General features: G+C 46.9%; 1 protein-coding gene across 2 annotated transcripts in view; it reads left to right on the top strand.

The window, feature by feature from the left end:
- LOC111151184 (PBX homeobox 1) overlaps window positions 1–20,115 on the top strand; it is a 288,290-nt gene that overhangs the window by 244,285 nt on the left and 23,890 nt on the right. Inside the window, exons 7-8 of one of the 2 annotated variants that reach the window (XM_022508989.1) lie at window positions 4,588–4,676; window positions 6,069–6,158. In XM_022508989.1, the coding sequence (XP_022364697.1) occupies window positions 4,588–4,676; window positions 6,069–6,158 (179 nt within the window). Of the gene's footprint in view, window positions 1–4,587; window positions 4,701–6,068; window positions 6,159–20,115 lie in introns of both variants that reach the window. The other variant, XM_022508988.1, reaches the window with a different exon arrangement.

Genomic DNA, 20,115 nt, shown 5'->3' with positions numbered 1-20,115 from the left:
TATTTCCTCAAGCATAATTCATTAAAATCACTTGGGGTAAGGACCCATGGGGGACGAGCAAGCAGGTAGAGAGGCACCCTGCATGCTTCATATTTGACATCAGCAGAGTCGAGCAGAATGCCTGGAACAAAGAGAAAGAATAGAAGGAAGAGAAGAAAATTACGTTTTCTGGGGGAAGAAAAAAAAAAGCAAAAATGGGGACCATCTGAAGCAATCATCATAACCTTGGGTCCATACTTCCGGAATTACCTAGAGGGATCCATTCTCATGTCTATTTTTGATGAGATAAGAAAAGCAGGAATAAGATCTCAGAAAAATGGGGCCCCTTTTTGGAAGGTCAGGTTATCAGCATCCAGGAAGGAAGAAGTTGGCTTGTGCCTTGCAGATGTTTGCTGTGGCAAATAGCATCAGCGTTGACAATTGATTAGATTCTGTGATTAGCAAAGCAATCCCAGGCTTATTGAGGCTCAGGACTCCCTCCCCCATCTGGAATCTTTTTTTGCTGGCTGTGTGTGTGTGTGTGTGTGTGTGTGTGTGTGTTTTCAAGGACGGCAGGCTCAGCCATGAAAGTTCTTCCTCTGACACTATATAGTTAGTGGCAAGCCCTTGTACATATCTGTTACACCCCTAATAGAAGGTTTGGTGTTTTCTGGATTGGGGGAAGATGTCATATTAAACCTCCTAGATTCTGGCTCCCTAAGAGAAGTTTATGTATGTAATACACACCGTTAGGAAGGAGGTAACAAACCTAGGGAGGCTGGCTGACACTTAGTAAATCTGTAGGAACTCTTGGAATTTTTTTTTTTTTTTAAACCAAATGAAAGAATGAATGCCATGGATGTTTTCTGCTGTGTTCTTTCTTCTCTTAATTTCTTGGTAGAAAATGAAAACACAGCCTGCCGGAATTGGAACGCTAGAATCTTGCCACGTGTACCTTCTGAAGGGGTTTCCCATCAAACCAGACAGCCCTTCTCTCTTGTGCCTTGTCCTGGGTGGAAAGCAACAGTGATTTTTGGAGTTTAGAAGGGGAATAATCATGGAAAATAGAGAAGCAAGCCCGAGACATAATGAAGTCGTGTCTAGCAAAGAGGCCCCATCTTTTGAGCCTCCAAGTGGTGTAGAAAGTCTAGTCTGACCGGCTGCCCCCTGATCTCTTGGGAGCCTTGATTTCAAAACTGCAACAGGAAGCCGTATTTGCCATACATCTGCTTCATAAAAACGCTCTGAGGAATAACACGCCAATACTTGTAAACTCTTCGAGTTCCTCAGTAAGAAAAAGTAACGCCTCTCTTATTCTGCATCATTGGTTCTCAACAGGGCAAACTTGTACCTCAGGGGACATTCGGTCGTGCTTAGAGATATTTGGCTGTCAGGGTTTTGGGAGGCGGGTACTGCTGGCTTCTGGTGACTAGAGGCTAGGGAGATGGAAGACCGTCATCCTACGGCACATAGAACATTCCTCCACCATGAGCCCATTTCCAGCCCCAGATGCTAATACTGCCAGTGTCCGGAAACCTTGCTCTAAGTTTAGATTTTGTCATTAGTATTCTGGGTTTTTGGGGAGAGGATGCAGTGAATTGTTCTATTTTTTCCCCCCTCTGAACAAATTGAAGTCTCCTGAAGACTCTTTAGAGTAGAAATGCAGTCTTCGGAAAATGATCTTAGGGAAATGGATGTTAACTCATCTCCCCGTCATCATACTTGCCGGCACCCAGGCATTAGAATCCATGGGTGATCCATTATGTCCTGTCTGTCTAGTGGAGGGTGGGCTCCGCTCTGTACATGCCCCCAATGTCTGGGTGACAGCTTACATGGGACACGTGCCTCCCTTCCCACTCCAAACTCAGAACCTTTTAACTGGCAAGCACATCTTAAAATGTGCCTTCTGGTAATTGCGGATTACTTTCCAGCCACCTGCCCCTGAGGTTCTTGAAGGACCTTCTCCACAAGCCAGGTCATTCCGTGGGAGTTCTTTGAGACTTTGTGGCACCTCCAAGACAGCCCGTTCACTCTCTGTCAAGGATACTTCCTTCTCAGGAAGTTGTCCATTCTGTGCTGTTTCTTTCTCCCTTCCAGTGCCCGATGAAGAACATGTCTTCTCCTCCTCATTTCGAGTTTTGTGTGGGCTTCTGTCTGCTCTCTTGTGGTGTGCATGGCCCCTGGCCTCTTCTCAGAGCCAGCCCCGCTTCTAGATACTTCTCAGAAAGTTGGAAGATGTGGTTGTGTAGTACATGGCTACACAGGGACAACAAAATGCCAGAAGAGCAGACAGAGGCGAGAGCAAGGGAGTGATTCCTGCAATTACTCTGAGTCAAGTGCATCTGTACGTGAAAGCCATTGATATGTTCATATTTATTTATCTCTATGTACATTAGGTAGCCAGACATATTTATAATTTATCTATGCACATATATTTTTTAAATCATCTGTGTCTGTTGCAGCATGTATCTTGTAAATGGCACATCCCCTACCTTTGTGGTTCCATGGACGCCATGTTCCTTGGCGCCAGCACTGCCCTTTGGGGGTCTCTCCCATTTCTTGGGCTGGGTGCTTATTTCCAATAAACCATCAGCCAGGCATAAGGAGCGTGGGTTTAGTACATGGTATTTGATTGGGAGAGAAAGAAAGAATGTATCTGGGCATCAAACTGAACACTCTTGTGGGAGGGAGGAGGGCAAAAAATTATGATATTATATAAGCAATTATAATTTGGGGTCCTGGAGCTGACTACTCCTGGTTCTGATGCCATCTAAATATGAGCGTGTGTGGTAAATGATGGCAAAATGGCTCTTATTATTTAGGTTGTAGCTCTGATGGAAACAAAGTTTGAGAAGGATATAGGTAGGACATGCAGGCCAGGGAATTATGTGATCTGTGCCATACCCTGCTTCAGCCACCTGTTGGGGAGATTGGCACCACATTACTGGAAGAAACTTCCAGAACAGGCTACCCTGCCTGGTCAGACCTTGTGCCTCTTTGGCTCAGGACCCCGGTTGTCTACTTCTGTGCAGATAAGCTAAATTGAGAAATGCATGCCCAATGAGACAAGACATGTTCCAGAGCTATGGAGACGTCATAGTCCTCCAGATGGCACTTGAGTCGCCCTCCTGCCCCCCAGAAAAAGCGTTCCCTTCTTCCCACAACAAGAGCGAGTAGGGAATCAGCTTATGTAGCTCAAGAGCTAGCTAGTGCTTGTGTGGGGATGAACATCCCCAAAACAAAGAAAAACAGAGAAGTTTCCTACCTTGAGGATCCTTCCCCCAAGTGAACCATTTGGTTTTTTCAAAATGGCGCCCTCCTTAGACGTATGAGGATCCTATGAGCAGTTCAGCATAGAGCAGAGTGACGGAGTACAGGAAAAGCTTTCTCTTGAGCTCCAGGAGACAGCCCTCTAGGAGAGCGCAATTCCCTACCTTGGGAAATTAAGAAAGCGTCAGAGCTGGGGCATCATTGCTGGGTGATCCCAAGTGGATGATGGCTGTCAAATGTGAGGACAAGAGTGCGATTCGAGCAGGACAGAGTTGGAAATAGAGTGGAACTGACCTGGGTCCCTAAGGTCTCTCCTTTTCTAGGCTAACGTCATGTTTTAACCAAACCTTGCACGTTGAGCTTTCTTTCCTAATGCGCTGAGCTGCACGATGACTTCAGAATAATAAGAAGCTTTTCCACACCCACGTGTTGAGGCCGAGGGTGGGCCAGGTTTACCATAGTGCCACCTGGGTGCTGCCTAAAGGCTAACTGTGTGGGAGAAGGCTTCTTCTCTGGGAGGTGAAAGCAGATGGTTGACTGCTCCTCTTGAGGCCCACTTTTATTATTATCTTAAGTGTTATTATTAGCATTTCCTATTTCATGCATGCTTCGGAATTCCCAGCCCATTATTCTGTTTCACGTTCCTCCATAATAGCAGGTGCCAAGGGAAGACGTCACCATCCTCACATCTTCTTGTAGTCCTTGAGGCTCTCTTGGGCTGCTTGCTACCCAGCCAGAAGCTTGACCTCCTTTCTAGAGATCAGAAATGTCAGTGGACTCCCATCCCATGGCCAGCCCTAATGTTTGGCATTATCTTCACTCCCCACCCTCCCTCACCAGGGCTGCTTCCCATGTGAGGGCAGATGGGTTGGCAACAGCATATCTGGTAACCAGCCGAATAGCTTGTGCACACCATCTTGGTGGCAGAAGTACCATCCGTTGACTAGTCCGTATCCTTCAGCTTGTGCTCCCCTGGCAACCCCTAGAATTTTATGGGCATGAAAGAGAGGTCCTGGAGACCATTTCCAATTCAAATAGACTAAATTAAGAAGAATACATGCGAATAAATATTCCCTGTCTCAGCTTGAAGTTGTTAAGGGGACACAGTCCTATTGGCAACTCGCAGTAAGACGTGGCTTCACGTAACATGAACGATACGCACCCTTTATTGCTTGCTCTGTTCTTCATGCTACTAACCAGACTCTGTGGATGTTATTTTTATTTTAGTGTTTATTTGGGAGGGGTTGCTTTGCATGTCATTCTTCCTCTTGGCTGTTAGTTGCAGGGGTTGAGCCTTTTCCTTTCTGTGATTCAGGTGCCTCACTCTTTCCTTTCCAGGTTCTTCCAGTTCTTTTAACATGTCAAACTCTGGAGATTTGTTCATGGGCGTGCAGTCACTCAATGGGGACTCTTACCAAGGGGCCCAGGTTGGAGCCAACGTGCAGTCACAGGTAGGGACCCAGCCAATGTGCCACCAGCTGAATGCATTGGAGTCCAAGAGCCCTCGGTCGTCTTGGCACTTGCCAGTTCTGTTCAGAGAGAGAGGAGAGAGTGAGAGAGAGGGTGAGAGAGGGAGATAGAGCGAGGAAGAGAGAAAGGGGGAGAGAGAGAGAGGGAAAATGTAGAAATAAAGTCTTGCCAACAACCAAACCAAACCAAAGACAACCATGGTCATGGGAAGTCTCGTCCACACTTTGTGAATGCATTTGGCTCTGACTTGTCAGCCACAATGGGAAAGCAGGAGAGGAGCGAGCTCAGGGTGAAGTGACCGAGGCCCGCCAGGCACGTGGAAGCAGTGGATTCTTTCTTCGCTGAAGGGAAAGGGAGGAGGAGTTCAGTCCACTGTCTCCCGTTGCAGGCCCCCCTCTTGCTTGCGGGTTTCCCACACTCCATATTAGCCAGATAAGGAGGTGACTAATGAGTAGGCAAATACCTTTGTATCTTCTGTTTTCATTTCAAGCTCTACAAACACCCGAGCAGGTTGACTAAACTCATCTTCTCAATCATCCTTGAGGTCATGGGACTTGGGTTTCTGGTCATGAGTTGGGGCCCACGTTGGGAAGCAAAAATCCGGTCATGTGGTGTAAACCCTCGGTGCCCATTAGCGAACAGCCTGTCTTCACTACATCCCAGGAAGCCACCCTACTGTCTCAGCACAGAGCCTGCAGGAGAGGGTCAAGTCGAATGCTCTGGGTCAGAATGGCTAGGGAAGTTCTGAGCCCCGTTAGCCCAGTCTCACACCCTGCCCGCGGAACAGGAAGCACCTCACGCCTGGAAGAGACCACCTGGCCAGTGATTCAGGAAACACAGCCTAGGGACAAGTGTGAAGAGCCGTGGTCAGACTGGTCGAGTGACCTTACAGCTGGCCATCACCTGGGTCCTCGCAAGGACAGTGTCAGTCACATACCGCTCTCTCTGGGAGGTGGCTGCCCAGGCCCCCTGCAGACAGAGCCTGGACTTCTGTAGACGACCAGTGGAGGAGAAGCGAAGTAGGGTGGTCCCTATGGGCGGGGGGGGTCCTTCACTCCATCCCCCATCCCCTACCGTCTCCTGCAGCGCTGGGGGTTAGTCTCCGTGGTGGGAATCCCAGGTGCCTTGGACCTCGTTTCCATCTTGCTGACCGAACTCAGAAAGGAGAACAGATTTGGCAGATAGAGAGGCCGGCCTCCTCCTACCGGACCCCTCTGGGGAAGGATACCTCGGCCAGGATTGTGTAAATTTGGCACGCCCACACGGCCGCCCGCGCGCGATGCTGCTCTGCCTCCCTTCTCCTGCATCTCCCTGACTAATCTCCTCTCTGTTGTTGTTCGTCCGTTTAGGTGGATACCCTTCGCCATGTTATCAGCCAGACAGGAGGATACAGTGACGGACTCGCAGCCAGTCAGATGTACAGTCCGCAGGGCATCAGTGTAAGAAAACAAGGCCCCCCCCACCCTTTGTTTTTATTCTATCATAACCAATTATTTCAAAGCCATAGGGCTCGGAATGCCACTTAGTAGGACTTCTCTTAGCTTTACGGTCACCTAGTTTCTCGTGTCTGTATCGGCCACGCCGTCGGCAGCGTTCTCCCCGCACAAAAAGTGGCGACCGGGCAGGCTTCATGCAGGCAGCTGGCGTCGAGGGCTGTCACACCCGATCAGTGTTCTCATGGCACCTGCGGCCACTCGCGTTCAGCTGAGAGGAGCCGCTGAACAGGTGACACCTAGCACAACGGTGGTCGGAAATGTCACCACAAGCTGGGGCCTGGGGACCCTGGGCAGGAAAACCAGTAGCCCAAAAGCCACTGCATCCAGGTCTGTGGTCTGAAAAAGCACCTTTCTCCAGTCTGTCTAAGGACAAAAACAAGAAAGAAATTAACACAGAGGCTGGGGATGAGGAAGGGATGGGGAGGGGCGCAGACCATCTTCTCCTCGTTCTTGGGCGCGCTGGCGGCTTCTGACTAGCATGAAAATTCATAGCGACAAGCTGTGTCGCACAGAGTGAAATCGATCAGACAGACACAAGGAGAACCGAATGTAGATTTGGGACAGCAATCCAACTTGATTTCTCAGATCAATCGTCCGCTATCTCAGCAGCGGTGACAGCAAGCGAGGACAAGAGGCTGCCTGGAAAAGGAGGCTGTCCTTTAGATCAGGGGTCATTTCCTGGGCTTTTAGAGGTTGCAGGAGGTTCCAGTAGAACCGTTGGCTCAGAACTATGGAAGAAAACTGTGGTTGACTGGTGGCGATGCTTTTTTTGTTGTTTGTTTCTGGTGTTACGATTCAAAGGAATTGGGAGTGGGTTGAAGGAACGGTAGGCCTAATGTGTCAAATGTCATCCTGGTCTATACTAACTGAGCTGTGGTGTCTGCACTGGGGGAGGTGATGTCTCCTTCAGCCCTGCATTGGTCAACTCAGACACAACTAAGGTGAGACTAGAAAGAATCAACAGAACACCAGCAGGTTCATCACAAGGAATGGTTGGAAGAGTTGGGAATTCTTAGCCCATAAATGAGAAGACGTGGGTGGTATATAGTAGTTTTAGACATGTTATTTGTGAGAAAGATTGGATTTGTCATGAGTGAGCTAAATGGGCCAAGGATAGGAGCCAGTAGAAGATTCAGAGAAACACATCTCACTTGGACCTTTGATGGGCCTTTCTTCTAGTGAGAGTTGTCCAGAGAAGGGATTGGCTGCCTCTGGAAGTTGAGAACTCCCCATCCATCAGGGCATTCAAACATGGCGGCATAGCTAGCTACTCAGTCAGGATGTCGGAGAGGAGACTCAAGTACCAGGTCAGAAGTGTCTTGGTGACTTTTTAAGGCCCCTGCCACTTAGAAGCTCTTTATTTTCTACCTCCTTGAGGCAGAATCCCCTCTGAATTTGTATGGTATTTATCAAGTCTCTTTCTAGCAGGAGATGGAGGAGGTCAAAGTGGACCCTGTTGAATGTAGTCTAGGCAATCCTGTCACTTTTCCAGATAGGATTTCCAGAGCAGAGGCATTCTTCTCTTCTTGTGCTTATGCTAATTATAATTACCATGTTAATGGCTGACTTGCTGGAAACCTGCTTAGAAAAATCTTATAAGATACTGTAGTAGAGAAGTATGTTCTCAAAAACAGACAAAAATGAGGTTGCTCTGTGCTTGTCTGTGTGTGTGTGTGTGTGGTGGGGGGGAGGTGGTTTCAAGCACATAAGCATTTATGCATTTTCTGAGTCTTTTTGAGATACATCTTTTATCTCAAAAGATTTTTCCAGAAAAAGCTTTGCTCTGTATGAGTGGAAGACAAGAACATGAGGAAAATACCAGAGTGTGGGGATAAGACCAGGAGCCACAGAAAGTCTATGCGAGTGGGTGGGAAATGGGCTTACGGTTCTGCTTCCTTATTGGGTAGTGGAGGAGAGGGTGGCACTCAGACTCTGGGGGGTCAACACTGACCCCTCTGACACTGTCGGGTGGGCTGGGAATCATTTCTGAAAGAGTGTAACCAAACATGTGCAGACAATTATGTCTGATTACATAATCTTACCACAGAAACTGGGCTTGAAAATGCCACTCGAAAGACTCTCTCATTGTGTGTTCATTTTTTTTTTTCCCCTGGGAACGGTGTTTATTTGATTCCTGGGTCTTTAGTAAGCAGGGTAAATGATTCAAAGGCTGATGGTGATATGATAAGTTCCTTGGGTGTCCATTTTAAATTTTTAAATCGTGCCACCTGCAGGAGACCAAACTTGTTAGAGCGAGCTGTGATTTTAGACAGTGATGTTCAACGTGGACGCACCTGGCTCTGGCTGCCAAGAGAAGAAAGAGAGAGGGAAGGAGGGAGACAAGAGGAGACAAGGGCAGGAGTGAAAGGTTCGAGCCAAGAAATAAAAATAAACAATTCCTAAACCCAAGGCAGCAATGGAATTCCCAGCTGAACTCTGGATTGTGTTTCACGTGGTAGGGGCCATTTTCTGGGCAGCCATTATCTGCTCTCCTGACTGGGTTTTCATAGCACCCATATCTTATCCAACCAGTGTCTATTTTTAATCCCATAAAGTTCAGACCCCTTACTTGCCTTTCACCGAGCCCACGTGGTGAACTCATGGAAGGTTGGGAAGAGCTGGGAGACTCCAGTCCTGGTCACTCTCGTGTGTCTGTGGGTAGGCACTATACCTCTCTTCTGTAAAATGGGGCCTGTAATTCCCAGGCTTAATCCCTCAAGGGCTGCTTTAGGGAAAATGAGAAAATAGGTAGGAAAGGGCTTGGCAAAGCAGAAATCGTTCCACATGAATGCAGTATGAAATGTTATAAGCAGTAACTTTCTAATTTGACCTTTTTTCTCCTCGTGTGTGAGCAGTTTTCACAGTAGACAGTTCCTAGTGAGTATTGGTTAGGACACGGTTGTCACTTTTTTCTCTTCTGATGGAAAGATACGCTTTCGACAAGGATGTAGAGTTGTACAAGTCTTAAACACCCTCTTGCGTAGCAGCGGCAAGCGTTCAATTATACATCCGTAAGTCCGTTGTGCTCTCGGATGACAATGGGCAGTACTTAACAAGGTTAGAGTGGCTCTGAGTAATGGAGGGAGGTTATTTCACTCCCCTGTCAATCAGACAGACTTAGATCACTCAGCTCTCACATTCATTCTCTTTCCTTTCTCACTGCCACTGTCCTAGTTCTAGAATAGTTCATTGGCTTGGCCATTGTGATCATTTTCTCATTACCGTTACTGACTTCAGTGTCTCCTTTCTTCTGCACACACCCTCTGAATTCGGCCATTCCTTGCCTAGAAATCACCAGCACCTGTCTGTTGCCTACCTAAGCAAGCTCAAATGCCAGCTCTGACACTCAGAGTCTCTCACACCCTGGTCCCAACCTATCTGCCCTTCTACCTCACCCTCCTGACATCCAGGTAAAATCTGGGTGCTGGACAACATGGTCAGTTCGCCCCTACCTGATTGCGCACTTCCCCCTTACATTTGCGCCTGGCTGCCAGATATCTCTGTAAATGTCTTTCATTCCTATGCCACCTTCCCCATGCCTCCCCACTCTCAAAATCGTACTTTCGCTCCCACAGCCAGTTCTTCCTTGCTGCCTGGGTTATCCTCCTAAGCCCTTCTTCTCTGCTTCTCTCTGCTTTATCACACATACGCTTCTCTTACATTACAGGTATATGAACAGACAGAACTTAGTTGGTCTTCATGTCTTCCACTCTCGTATATTTCCTGTTTCCTAAATGCCTGTATTAGTTGCTCAGAACATGTTGACTGATGAATAAATCAGGTAGGAGAAGACAAGATGCCATTGAATTTAAAAAGTGTATTTATTTAGTAGCCAATAGGCACATCTTATATAACAGTAAAGTATCTGGAAATTATCTTTGTTTTAAATGCTTTAATTAACCCACGGATATATCATGTTTCTAATTCAAAAAGTTTTTTACGTCTTCCTTTTTGTAAGAGATTTTATTTATGTATTTATGAGGGGGGGCAGAGGAGGAGGACCATGGAAGCCAAGCTAACTCACCCTCGACTCCTAACTCAGCTGGTTAGTTTTTCTCTTTGATTTGGGGGGGGGATTGTGCTCCACTTTGATACTTGCTTTTCCTACATTGGGGTTTTCTTTTCATTCTCCAGGTTTCCGATTGGTTGACTTATGTATTTGATTGTCCTTTTTGTTGTTGAGGCCCCTTTGGGTTTTTCCTTTCATTTCCAAAGAGCGGCGTGTTTTACTGTTCCTAAGACGGGCTTGTCTGGAGGTCTGCACCGATGTGTCTGTTTAAGTTGGACAGACCTAAATTGGTTGGTTTGGAGGAGAGAGGACCTTCACATTCTCCTTTCAAAGAGGACAATGAGCTAGCTCTAATACTTGGACATAGTCCCTTGAGGGCTCTGGCCTTTCGTCTGTTTCACATAAAGTTTTTATCCTTGTCTATTTTGCTATTCCCATCACGTACTGTTTGGGTGACCTACTAGCCTACATTCTCTGCAGGAATATTCCTCGTTGTAATGCTTTGGTCTACAAAGCCAGACTGGGGTTACTGCTCAACGTTGTTTAGAATTGTTTTTCTTCACTGTTTTATTTTGCTGGTTTCTTTATGCAAACTACAAAGAAAATTGCCAGTCATTAATTCACATTATTCAGATTCCAGTTTCCCCATTGGAGTATTATTAGTCGTGTGCTCTGGCCCTGGTTTTATTTTAGTGAATGTGCATTATATCACTAACTTCAGAGTTTGGGCTAACATAATATATTTTGGGGTTTGCCTCCTACCACCAGTTCTGAATTTCCACACATGAAAAAAAAAACATAATCAATAATACATAAAATATAACCTTAGTATCTGTATGCTGTGGAAGGCATGTTGGTACTTTTGTTGTTGTTGTTGTTGGTAAGGGAAACCCAGAAGTGCTTCCTTATTAAATAATTTTGGTCTCAGATTATTCTCACATTATTCATTATAATGAACCACTGCACTGATTTTGGGGGTGGGACACACATCTAAGAAGACCAATGCCTCCAACTTGAAGGGTCACAAATTTAAATGTGTTTGACTATAAGATGATTAAAAATCTAATTTCTAACATTTCTGGGAAGTGCCTTTGACCCCTGACGCTTGTTTGTTCGCTAAAATAAATTCTCTCTCTACCTTATGGTGGATTGTTACTGGAGATCTATAACGCTCCACACACTAACGTCTTCTGTGAGCTTCTAGAGGCCCTAATTTGTTCTAAGTTTCTCCAAGCCAGTGGGCTGTATCTCCATGCCTCCTTTTGTTCAAATGGAATCATGCACAAAGAGTGGCCTGGGCTTTGTAAGCATGGATGTGGTAAGACAGTGTAGAATTCGATCTAGTTATGTATTTTTCCCAGCACACCAAGTTGAATAACTCTGAAGAGCCTTTTTACTTTTCGAGGTTTGTGTGTGTCTATTTCCTTCTTTCCCCTTCATGGCATGATTGACAAAGGATCAAGGCTAAGAGGTTCAGTAACCAAAGAGTTTCCTTCTTCCCCATCTGGTCAACTCTTAAACATTTCAGTCTCCGGCCAGCAACACTCATTGAATCATCCTGCTATCCAGACATGTTCACTTGTCTCTGGTAGAAGTACAGTCCTGTCAGCATTAGCAAAAACACACTCACCACTCCTGCAAAGGTTATCATAATGCAAAACAGATATCAAAATGACTTTTTCCCCGTCGCGGATAGATCTGCATTGCAGATGGTTGAGCGTGATTTATGACTAGTCCCTAGAAGGACCCTGTGGACCCCCTTCATTACTAAAGCTGTAACTTTTTATTCTTTTCTAAAGATCTTAAAAAGAGAAAAGTAAGCATTTTAACCCCACCCCCACTCTGTTTAAGAATTACGTTGGCTCTCTTGGAATGTCAGTCAATGATTACAGTTTTCTAAAGAATTTTTCTGCTAGCTTAAGCTTAGGTGACTATTCTAAGCACCAAGTAAATTATTATGGAAAATTGGAGCTAAGCCTTCCAGTTGTGCTTAAGTTGTTGGAAATAATATGCAGAGGAACCCCTTTGTAGTGCTTTTTTTTTTTTCAGTAGAGACAAAAGAAAATACTATTGTATGTGTGCAATAGCGTGGGAGTTTCATTCATCAACTTTTTTACAGGAAAAGTTATACATGGGCTTTTCTGTATTTTCCTTTGCTGCTATCACAGCCCAGAGCACTGCAGAAATAAAGTGAGAATTTTAAAGTGTTCAGACTTTTCACACAGGGTGCTTAGGACGTCACATACTAGCTCCTAGATAACGCCGAAAGATAGAGAGTCATTGAAATAGACATAAGTTTTAAATAAGAGGTTAATATGTGAAGATATAATTTGGCTGAGTTTGAAATTTAAGAGTTCTGGAAACCGACAACTTTTTATATCCTTAATATTGAAGCAGGGCCCTCCCCCAACCCGAAGCTTTACTAAATTTACATTACTCATTTCCATTGCAAAAAGGATACTTGGCAAGTAAATCTTCTTCCCTCCAGAGGCTTTTGTGTGGACAAGCACTTCTTCAGTGGCTTTATTTAGGTCATTTCTGAATATTCCTGATTGTGGATAGATGCCTGATCTCCTATTTCCTCAAGCATAATTCATTAAAATCACTTGGGGTAAGGACCCATGGGGGACGAGCAAGCAGGTAGAGAGGCACCCTGCATGCTTCATATTTGACATCAGCAGAGTCGAGCAGAATGCCTGGAACAAAGAGAAAGAATAGAAGGAAGAGAAGAAAATTACGTTTTCTGGGGGAAGAAAAAAAAAAGCAAAAATGGGGACCATCTGAAGCAATCATCATAACCTTGGGTCCATACTTCCGGAATTACCTAGAGGGATCCATTCTCATGTCTATTTTTGATGAGATAAGAAAAGCAGGAATAAGATCTCAGAAAAATGGGGCCCCTTTTTGGAAGGTCAGGTTATCAGCATCCAGGAAGGAAGAAGTTGGCTTGTGCCTTGCAGATGTTTGCTGTGGCAAATAGCATCAGCGTTGACAATTGATTAGATTCTGTGATTAGCAAAGCAATCCCAGGCTTATTGAGGCTCAGGACTCCCTCCCCCATCTGGAATCTTTTTTTGCTGGCTGTGTGTGTGTGTGTGTGTGTGTGTGTGTGTTTTCAAGGACGGCAGGCTCAGCCATGAAAGTTCTTCCTCTGACACTATATAGTTAGTGGCAAGCCCTTGTACATATCTGTTACACCCCTAATAGAAGGTTTGGTGTTTTCTGGATTGGGGGAAGATGTCATATTAAACCTCCTAGATTCTGGCTCCCTAAGAGAAGTTTATGTATGTAATACACACCGTTAGGAAGGAGGTAACAAACCTAGGGAGGCTGGCTGACACTTAGTAAATCTGTAGGAACTCTTGGAATTTTTTTTTTTTTTTAAACCAAATGAAAGAATGAATGCCATGGATGTTTTCTGCTGTGTTCTTTCTTCTCTTAATTTCTTGGTAGAAAATGAAAACACAGCCTGCCGGAATTGGAACGCTAGAATCTTGCCACGTGTACCTTCTGAAGGGGTTTCCCATCAAACCAGACAGCCCTTCTCTCTTGTGCCTTGTCCTGGGTGGAAAGCAACAGTGATTTTTGGAGTTTAGAAGGGGAATAATCATGGAAAATAGAGAAGCAAGCCCGAGACATAATGAAGTCGTGTCTAGCAAAGAGGCCCCATCTTTTGAGCCTCCAAGTGGTGTAGAAAGTCTAGTCTGACCGGCTGCCCCCTGATCTCTTGGGAGCCTTGATTTCAAAACTGCAACAGGAAGCCGTATTTGCCATACATCTGCTTCATAAAAACGCTCTGAGGAATAACACGCCAATACTTGTAAACTCTTCGAGTTCCTCAGTAAGAAAAAGTAACGCCTCTCTTATTCTGCATCATTGGTTCTCAACAGGGCAAACTTGTACCTCAGGGGACATTCGGTCGTGCTTAGAGATATTTGGCTGTCAGGGTTTTGGGAGGCGGGTACTGCTGGCTTCTGGTGACTAGAGGCTAGGGAGATGGAAGACCGTCATCCTACGGCACATAGAACATTCCTCCACCATGAGCCCATTTCCAGCCCCAGATGCTAATACTGCCAGTGTCCGGAAACCTTGCTCTAAGTTTAGATTTTGTCATTAGTATTCTGGGTTTTTGGGGAGAGGATGCAGTGAATTGTTCTATTTTTTCCCCCCTCTGAACAAATTGAAGTCTCCTGAAGACTCTTTAGAGTAGAAATGCAGTCTTCGGAAAATGATCTTAGGGAAATGGATGTTAACTCATCTCCCCGTCATCATACTTGCCGGCACCCAGGCATTAGAATCCATGGGTGATCCATTATGTCCTGTCTGTCTAGTGGAGGGTGGGCTCCGCTCTGTACATGCCCCCAATGTCTGGGTGACAGCTTACATGGGACACGTGCCTCCCTTCCCACTCCAAACTCAGAACCTTTTAACTGGCAAGCACATCTTAAAATGTGCCTTCTGGTAATTGCGGATTACTTTCCAGCCACCTGCCCCTGAGGTTCTTGAAGGACCTTCTCCACAAGCCAGGTCATTCCGTGGGAGTTCTTTGAGACTTTGTGGCACCTCCAAGACAGCCCGTTCACTCTCTGTCAAGGATACTTCCTTCTCAGGAAGTTGTCCATTCTGTGCTGTTTCTTTCTCCCTTCCAGTGCCCGATGAAGAACATGTCTTCTCCTCCTCATTTCGAGTTTTGTGTGGGCTTCTGTCTGCTCTCTTGTGGTGTGCATGGCCCCTGGCCTCTTCTCAGAGCCAGCCCCGCTTCTAGATACTTCTCAGAAAGTTGGAAGATGTGGTTGTGTAGTACATGGCTACACAGGGACAACAAAATGCCAGAAGAGCAGACAGAGGCGAGAGCAAGGGAGTGATTCCTGCAATTACTCTGAGTCAAGTGCATCTGTACGTGAAAGCCATTGATATGTTCATATTTATTTATCTCTATGTACATTAGGTAGCCAGACATATTTATAATTTATCTATGCACATATATTTTTTAAATCATCTGTGTCTGTTGCAGCATGTATCTTGTAAATGGCACATCCCCTACCTTTGTGGTTCCATGGACGCCATGTTCCTTGGCGCCAGCACTGCCCTTTGGGGGTCTCTCCCATTTCTTGGGCTGGGTGCTTATTTCCAATAAACCATCAGCCAGGCATAAGGAGCGTGGGTTTAGTACATGGTATTTGATTGGGAGAGAAAGAAAGAATGTATCTGGGCATCAAACTGAACACTCTTGTGGGAGGGAGGAGGGCAAAAAATTATGATATTATATAAGCAATTATAATTTGGGGTCCTGGAGCTGACTACTCCTGGTTCTGATGCCATCTAAATATGAGCGTGTGTGGTAAATGATGGCAAAATGGCTCTTATTATTTAGGTTGTAGCTCTGATGGAAACAAAGTTTGAGAAGGATATAGGTAGGACATGCAGGCCAGGGAATTATGTGATCTGTGCCATACCCTGCTTCAGCCACCTGTTGGGGAGATTGGCACCACATTACTGGAAGAAACTTCCAGAACAGGCTACCCTGCCTGGTCAGACCTTGTGCCTCTTTGGCTCAGGACCCCGGTTGTCTACTTCTGTGCAGATAAGCTAAATTGAGAAATGCATGCCCAATGAGACAAGACATGTTCCAGAGCTATGGAGACGTCATAGTCCTCCAGATGGCACTTGAGTCGCCCTCCTGCCCCCCAGAAAAAGCGTTCCCTTCTTCCCACAACAAGAGCGAGTAGGGAATCAGCTTATGTAGCTCAAGAGCTAGCTAGTGCTTGTGTGGGGATGAACATCCCCAAAACAAAGAAAAACAGAGAAGTTTCCTACCTTGAGGATCCTTCCCCCAAGTGAACCATTTGGTTTTTTCAAAATGGCGCCCTCCTTAGACGTATGAGGATCCTATGAGCAGTTCAGCATAGAGCAGAGTGACGGAGTACAGGAAAAGCTTTCTCTTGAGCTCCAGGAGACAGCCCTCTAGGAGAGCGCAATTCCCTACCTTGGGAAATTAAGAAAGCGTCAGAGCTGGGGCATCATTGCTGGGTGATCCCAAGTGGATGATGGCTGTCAAATGTGAGGACAAGAGTGCGATTCGAGCAGGACAGAGTTGGAAATAGAGTGGAACTGACCTGGGTCCCTAAGGTCTCTCCTTTTCTAGGCTAACGTCATGTTTTAACCAAACCTTGCACGTTGAGCTTTCTTTCCTAATGCGCTGAGCTGCACGATGACTTCAGAATAATAAGAAGCTTTTCCACACCCACGTGTTGAGGCCGAGGGTGGGCCAGGTTTACCATAGTGCCACCTGGGTGCTGCCTAAAGGCTAACTGTGTGGGAGAAGGCTTCTTCTCTGGGAGGTGAAAGCAGATGGTTGACTGCTCCTCTTGAGGCCCACTTTTATTATTATCTTAAGTGTTATTATTAGCATTTCCTATTTCATGCATGCTTCGGAATTCCCAGCCCATTATTCTGTTTCACGTTCCTCCATAATAGCAGGTGCCAAGGGAAGACGTCACCATCCTCACATCTTCTTGTAGTCCTTGAGGCTCTCTTGGGCTGCTTGCTACCCAGCCAGAAGCTTGACCTCCTTTCTAGAGATCAGAAATGTCAGTGGACTCCCATCCCATGGCCAGCCCTAATGTTTGGCATTATCTTCACTCCCCACCCTCCCTCACCAGGGCTGCTTCCCATGTGAGGGCAGATGGGTTGGCAACAGCATATCTGGTAACCAGCCGAATAGCTTGTGCACACCATCTTGGTGGCAGAAGTACCATCCGTTGACTAGTCCGTATCCTTCAGCTTGTGCTCCCCTGGCAACCCCTAGAATTTTATGGGCATGAAAGAGAGGTCCTGGAGACCATTTCCAATTCAAATAGACTAAATTAAGAAGAATACATGCGAATAAATATTCCCTGTCTCAGCTTGAAGTTGTTAAGGGGACACAGTCCTATTGGCAACTCGCAGTAAGACGTGGCTTCACGTAACATGAACGATACGCACCCTTTATTGCTTGCTCTGTTCTTCATGCTACTAACCAGACTCTGTGGATGTTATTTTTATTTTAGTGTTTATTTGGGAGGGGTTGCTTTGCATGTCATTCTTCCTCTTGGCTGTTAGTTGCAGGGGTTGAGCCTTTTCCTTTCTGTGATTCAGGTGCCTCACTCTTTCCTTTCCAGGTTCTTCCAGTTCTTTTAACATGTCAAACTCTGGAGATTTGTTCATGGGCGTGCAGTCACTCAATGGGGACTCTTACCAAGGGGCCCAGGTTGGAGCCAACGTGCAGTCACAGGTAGGGACCCAGCCAATGTGCCACCAGCTGAATGCATTGGAGTCCAAGAGCCCTCGGTCGTCTTGGCACTTGCCAGTTCTGTTCAGAGAGAGAGGAGAGAGTGAGAGAGAGGGTGAGAGAGGGAGATAGAGCGAGGAAGAGAGAAAGGGGGAGAGAGAGAGAGGGAAAATGTAGAAATAAAGTCTTGCCAACAACCAAACCAAACCAAAGACAACCATGGTCATGGGAAGTCTCGTCCACACTTTGTGAATGCATTTGGCTCTGACTTGTCAGCCACAATGGGAAAGCAGGAGAGGAGCGAGCTCAGGGTGAAGTGACCGAGGCCCGCCAGGCACGTGGAAGCAGTGGATTCTTTCTTCGCTGAAGGGAAAGGGAGGAGGAGTTCAGTCCACTGTCTCCCGTTGCAGGCCCCCCTCTTGCTTGCGGGTTTCCCACACTCCATATTAGCCAGATAAGGAGGTGACTAATGAGTAGGCAAATACCTTTGTATCTTCTGTTTTCATTTCAAGCTCTACAAACACCCGAGCAGGTTGACTAAACTCATCTTCTCAATCATCCTTGAGGTCATGGGACTTGGGTTTCTGGTCATGAGTTGGGGCCCACGTTGGGAAGCAAAAATCCGGTCATGTGGTGTAAACCCTCGGTGCCCATTAGCGAACAGCCTGTCTTCACTACATCCCAGGAAGCCACCCTACTGTCTCAGCACAGAGCCTGCAGGAGAGGGTCAAGTCGAATGCTCTGGGTCAGAATGGCTAGGGAAGTTCTGAGCCCCGTTAGCCCAGTCTCACACCCTGCCCGCGGAACAGGAAGCACCTCACGCCTGGAAGAAACCACCTGGCCAGTGATTCAGGAAACACAGCCTAGGGACAAGTGTGAAGAGCCGTGGTCAGACTGGTCGAGTGACCTTACAGCTGGCCATCACCTGGGTCCTCGCAAGGACAGTGTCAGTCACATACCGCTCTCTCTGGGAGGTGGCTGCCCAGGCCCCCTGCAGACAGAGCCTGGACTTCTGTAGACGACCAGTGGAGGAGAAGCGAAGTAGGGTGGTCCCTATGGGCGGGGGGGGTCCTTCACTCCATCCCCCATCCCCTACCGTCTCCTGCAGCGCTGGGGGTTAGTCTCCGTGGTGGGAATCCCAGGTGCCTTGGACCTCGTTTCCATCTTGCTGACCGAACTCAGAAAGGAGAACAGATTTGGCAGATAGAGAGGCCGGCCTCCTCCTACCGGACCCCTCTGGGGAAGGATACCTCGGCCAGGATTGTGTAAATTTGGCACGCCCACACGGCCGCCCGCGCGCGATGCTGCTCTGCCTCCCTTCTCCTGCATCTCCCTGACTAATCTCCTCTCTGTTGTTGTTCGTCCGTTTAGGTGGATACCCTTCGCCATGTTATCAGCCAGACAGGAGGATACAGTGACGGACTCGCAGCCAGTCAGATGTACAGTCCGCAGGGCATCAGTGTAAGAAAACAAGGCCCCCCCCACCCTTTGTTTTTATTCTATCATAACCAATTATTTCAAAGCCATAGGGCTCGGAATGCCACTTAGTAGGACTTCTCTTAGCTTTACGGTCACCTAGTTTCTCGTGTCTGTATCGGCCACGCCGTCGGCAGCGTTCTCCCCGCACAAAAAGTGGCGACCGGGCAGGCTTCATGCAGGCAGCTGGCGTCGAGGGCTGTCACACCCGATCAGTGTTCTCATGGCACCTGCGGCCACTCGCGTTCAGCTGAGAGGAGCCGCTGAACAGGTGACACCTAGCACAACGGTGGTCGGAAATGTCACCACAAGCTGGGGCCTGGGGACCCTGGGCAGGAAAACCAGTAGCCCAAAAGCCACTGCATCCAGGTCTGTGGTCTGAAAAAGCACCTTTCTCCAGTCTGTCTAAGGACAAAAACAAGAAAGAAATTAACACAGAGGCTGGGGATGAGGAAGGGATGGGGAGGGGCGCAGACCATCTTCTCCTCGTTCTTGGGCGCGCTGGCGGCTTCTGACTAGCATGAAAATTCATAGCGACAAGCTGTGTCGCACAGAGTGAAATCGATCAGACAGACACAAGGAGAACCGAATGTAGATTTGGGACAGCAATCCAACTTGATTTCTCAGATCAATCGTCCGCTATCTCAGCAGCGGTGACAGCAAGCGAGGACAAGAGGCTGCCTGGAAAAGGAGGCTGTCCTTTAGATCAGGGGTCATTTCCTGGGCTTTTAGAGGTTGCAGGAGGTTCCAGTAGAACCGTTGGCTCAGAACTATGGAAGAAAACTGTGGTTGACTGGTGGCGATGCTTTTTTTGTTGTTTGTTTCTGGTGTTACGATTCAAAGGAATTGGGAGTGGGTTGAAGGAACGGTAGGCCTAATGTGTCAAATGTCATCCTGGTCTATACTAACTGAGCTGTGGTGTCTGCACTGGGGGAGGTGATGTCTCCTTCAGCCCTGCATTGGTCAACTCAGACACAACTAAGGTGAGACTAGAAAGAATCAACAGAACACCAGCAGGTTCATCACAAGGAATGGTTGGAAGAGTTGGGAATTCTTAGCCCATAAATGAGAAGACGTGGGTGGTATATAGTAGTTTTAGACATGTTATTTGTGAGAAAGATTGGATTTGTCATGAGTGAGCTAAA

The sequence above is a fragment of the Enhydra lutris genome, unplaced genomic scaffold (genome assembly GCF_002288905.1).
Source record: "Enhydra lutris kenyoni isolate GAN:26980312 unplaced genomic scaffold, ASM228890v2 scaffoldscaffold25, whole genome shotgun sequence".
NCBI lineage: Eukaryota > Metazoa > Chordata > Mammalia > Carnivora > Mustelidae > Enhydra > Enhydra lutris.
Note: the sequence above shows the minus strand (reverse complement) of the source record. Positions and strands in the feature narration are given on the sequence as shown.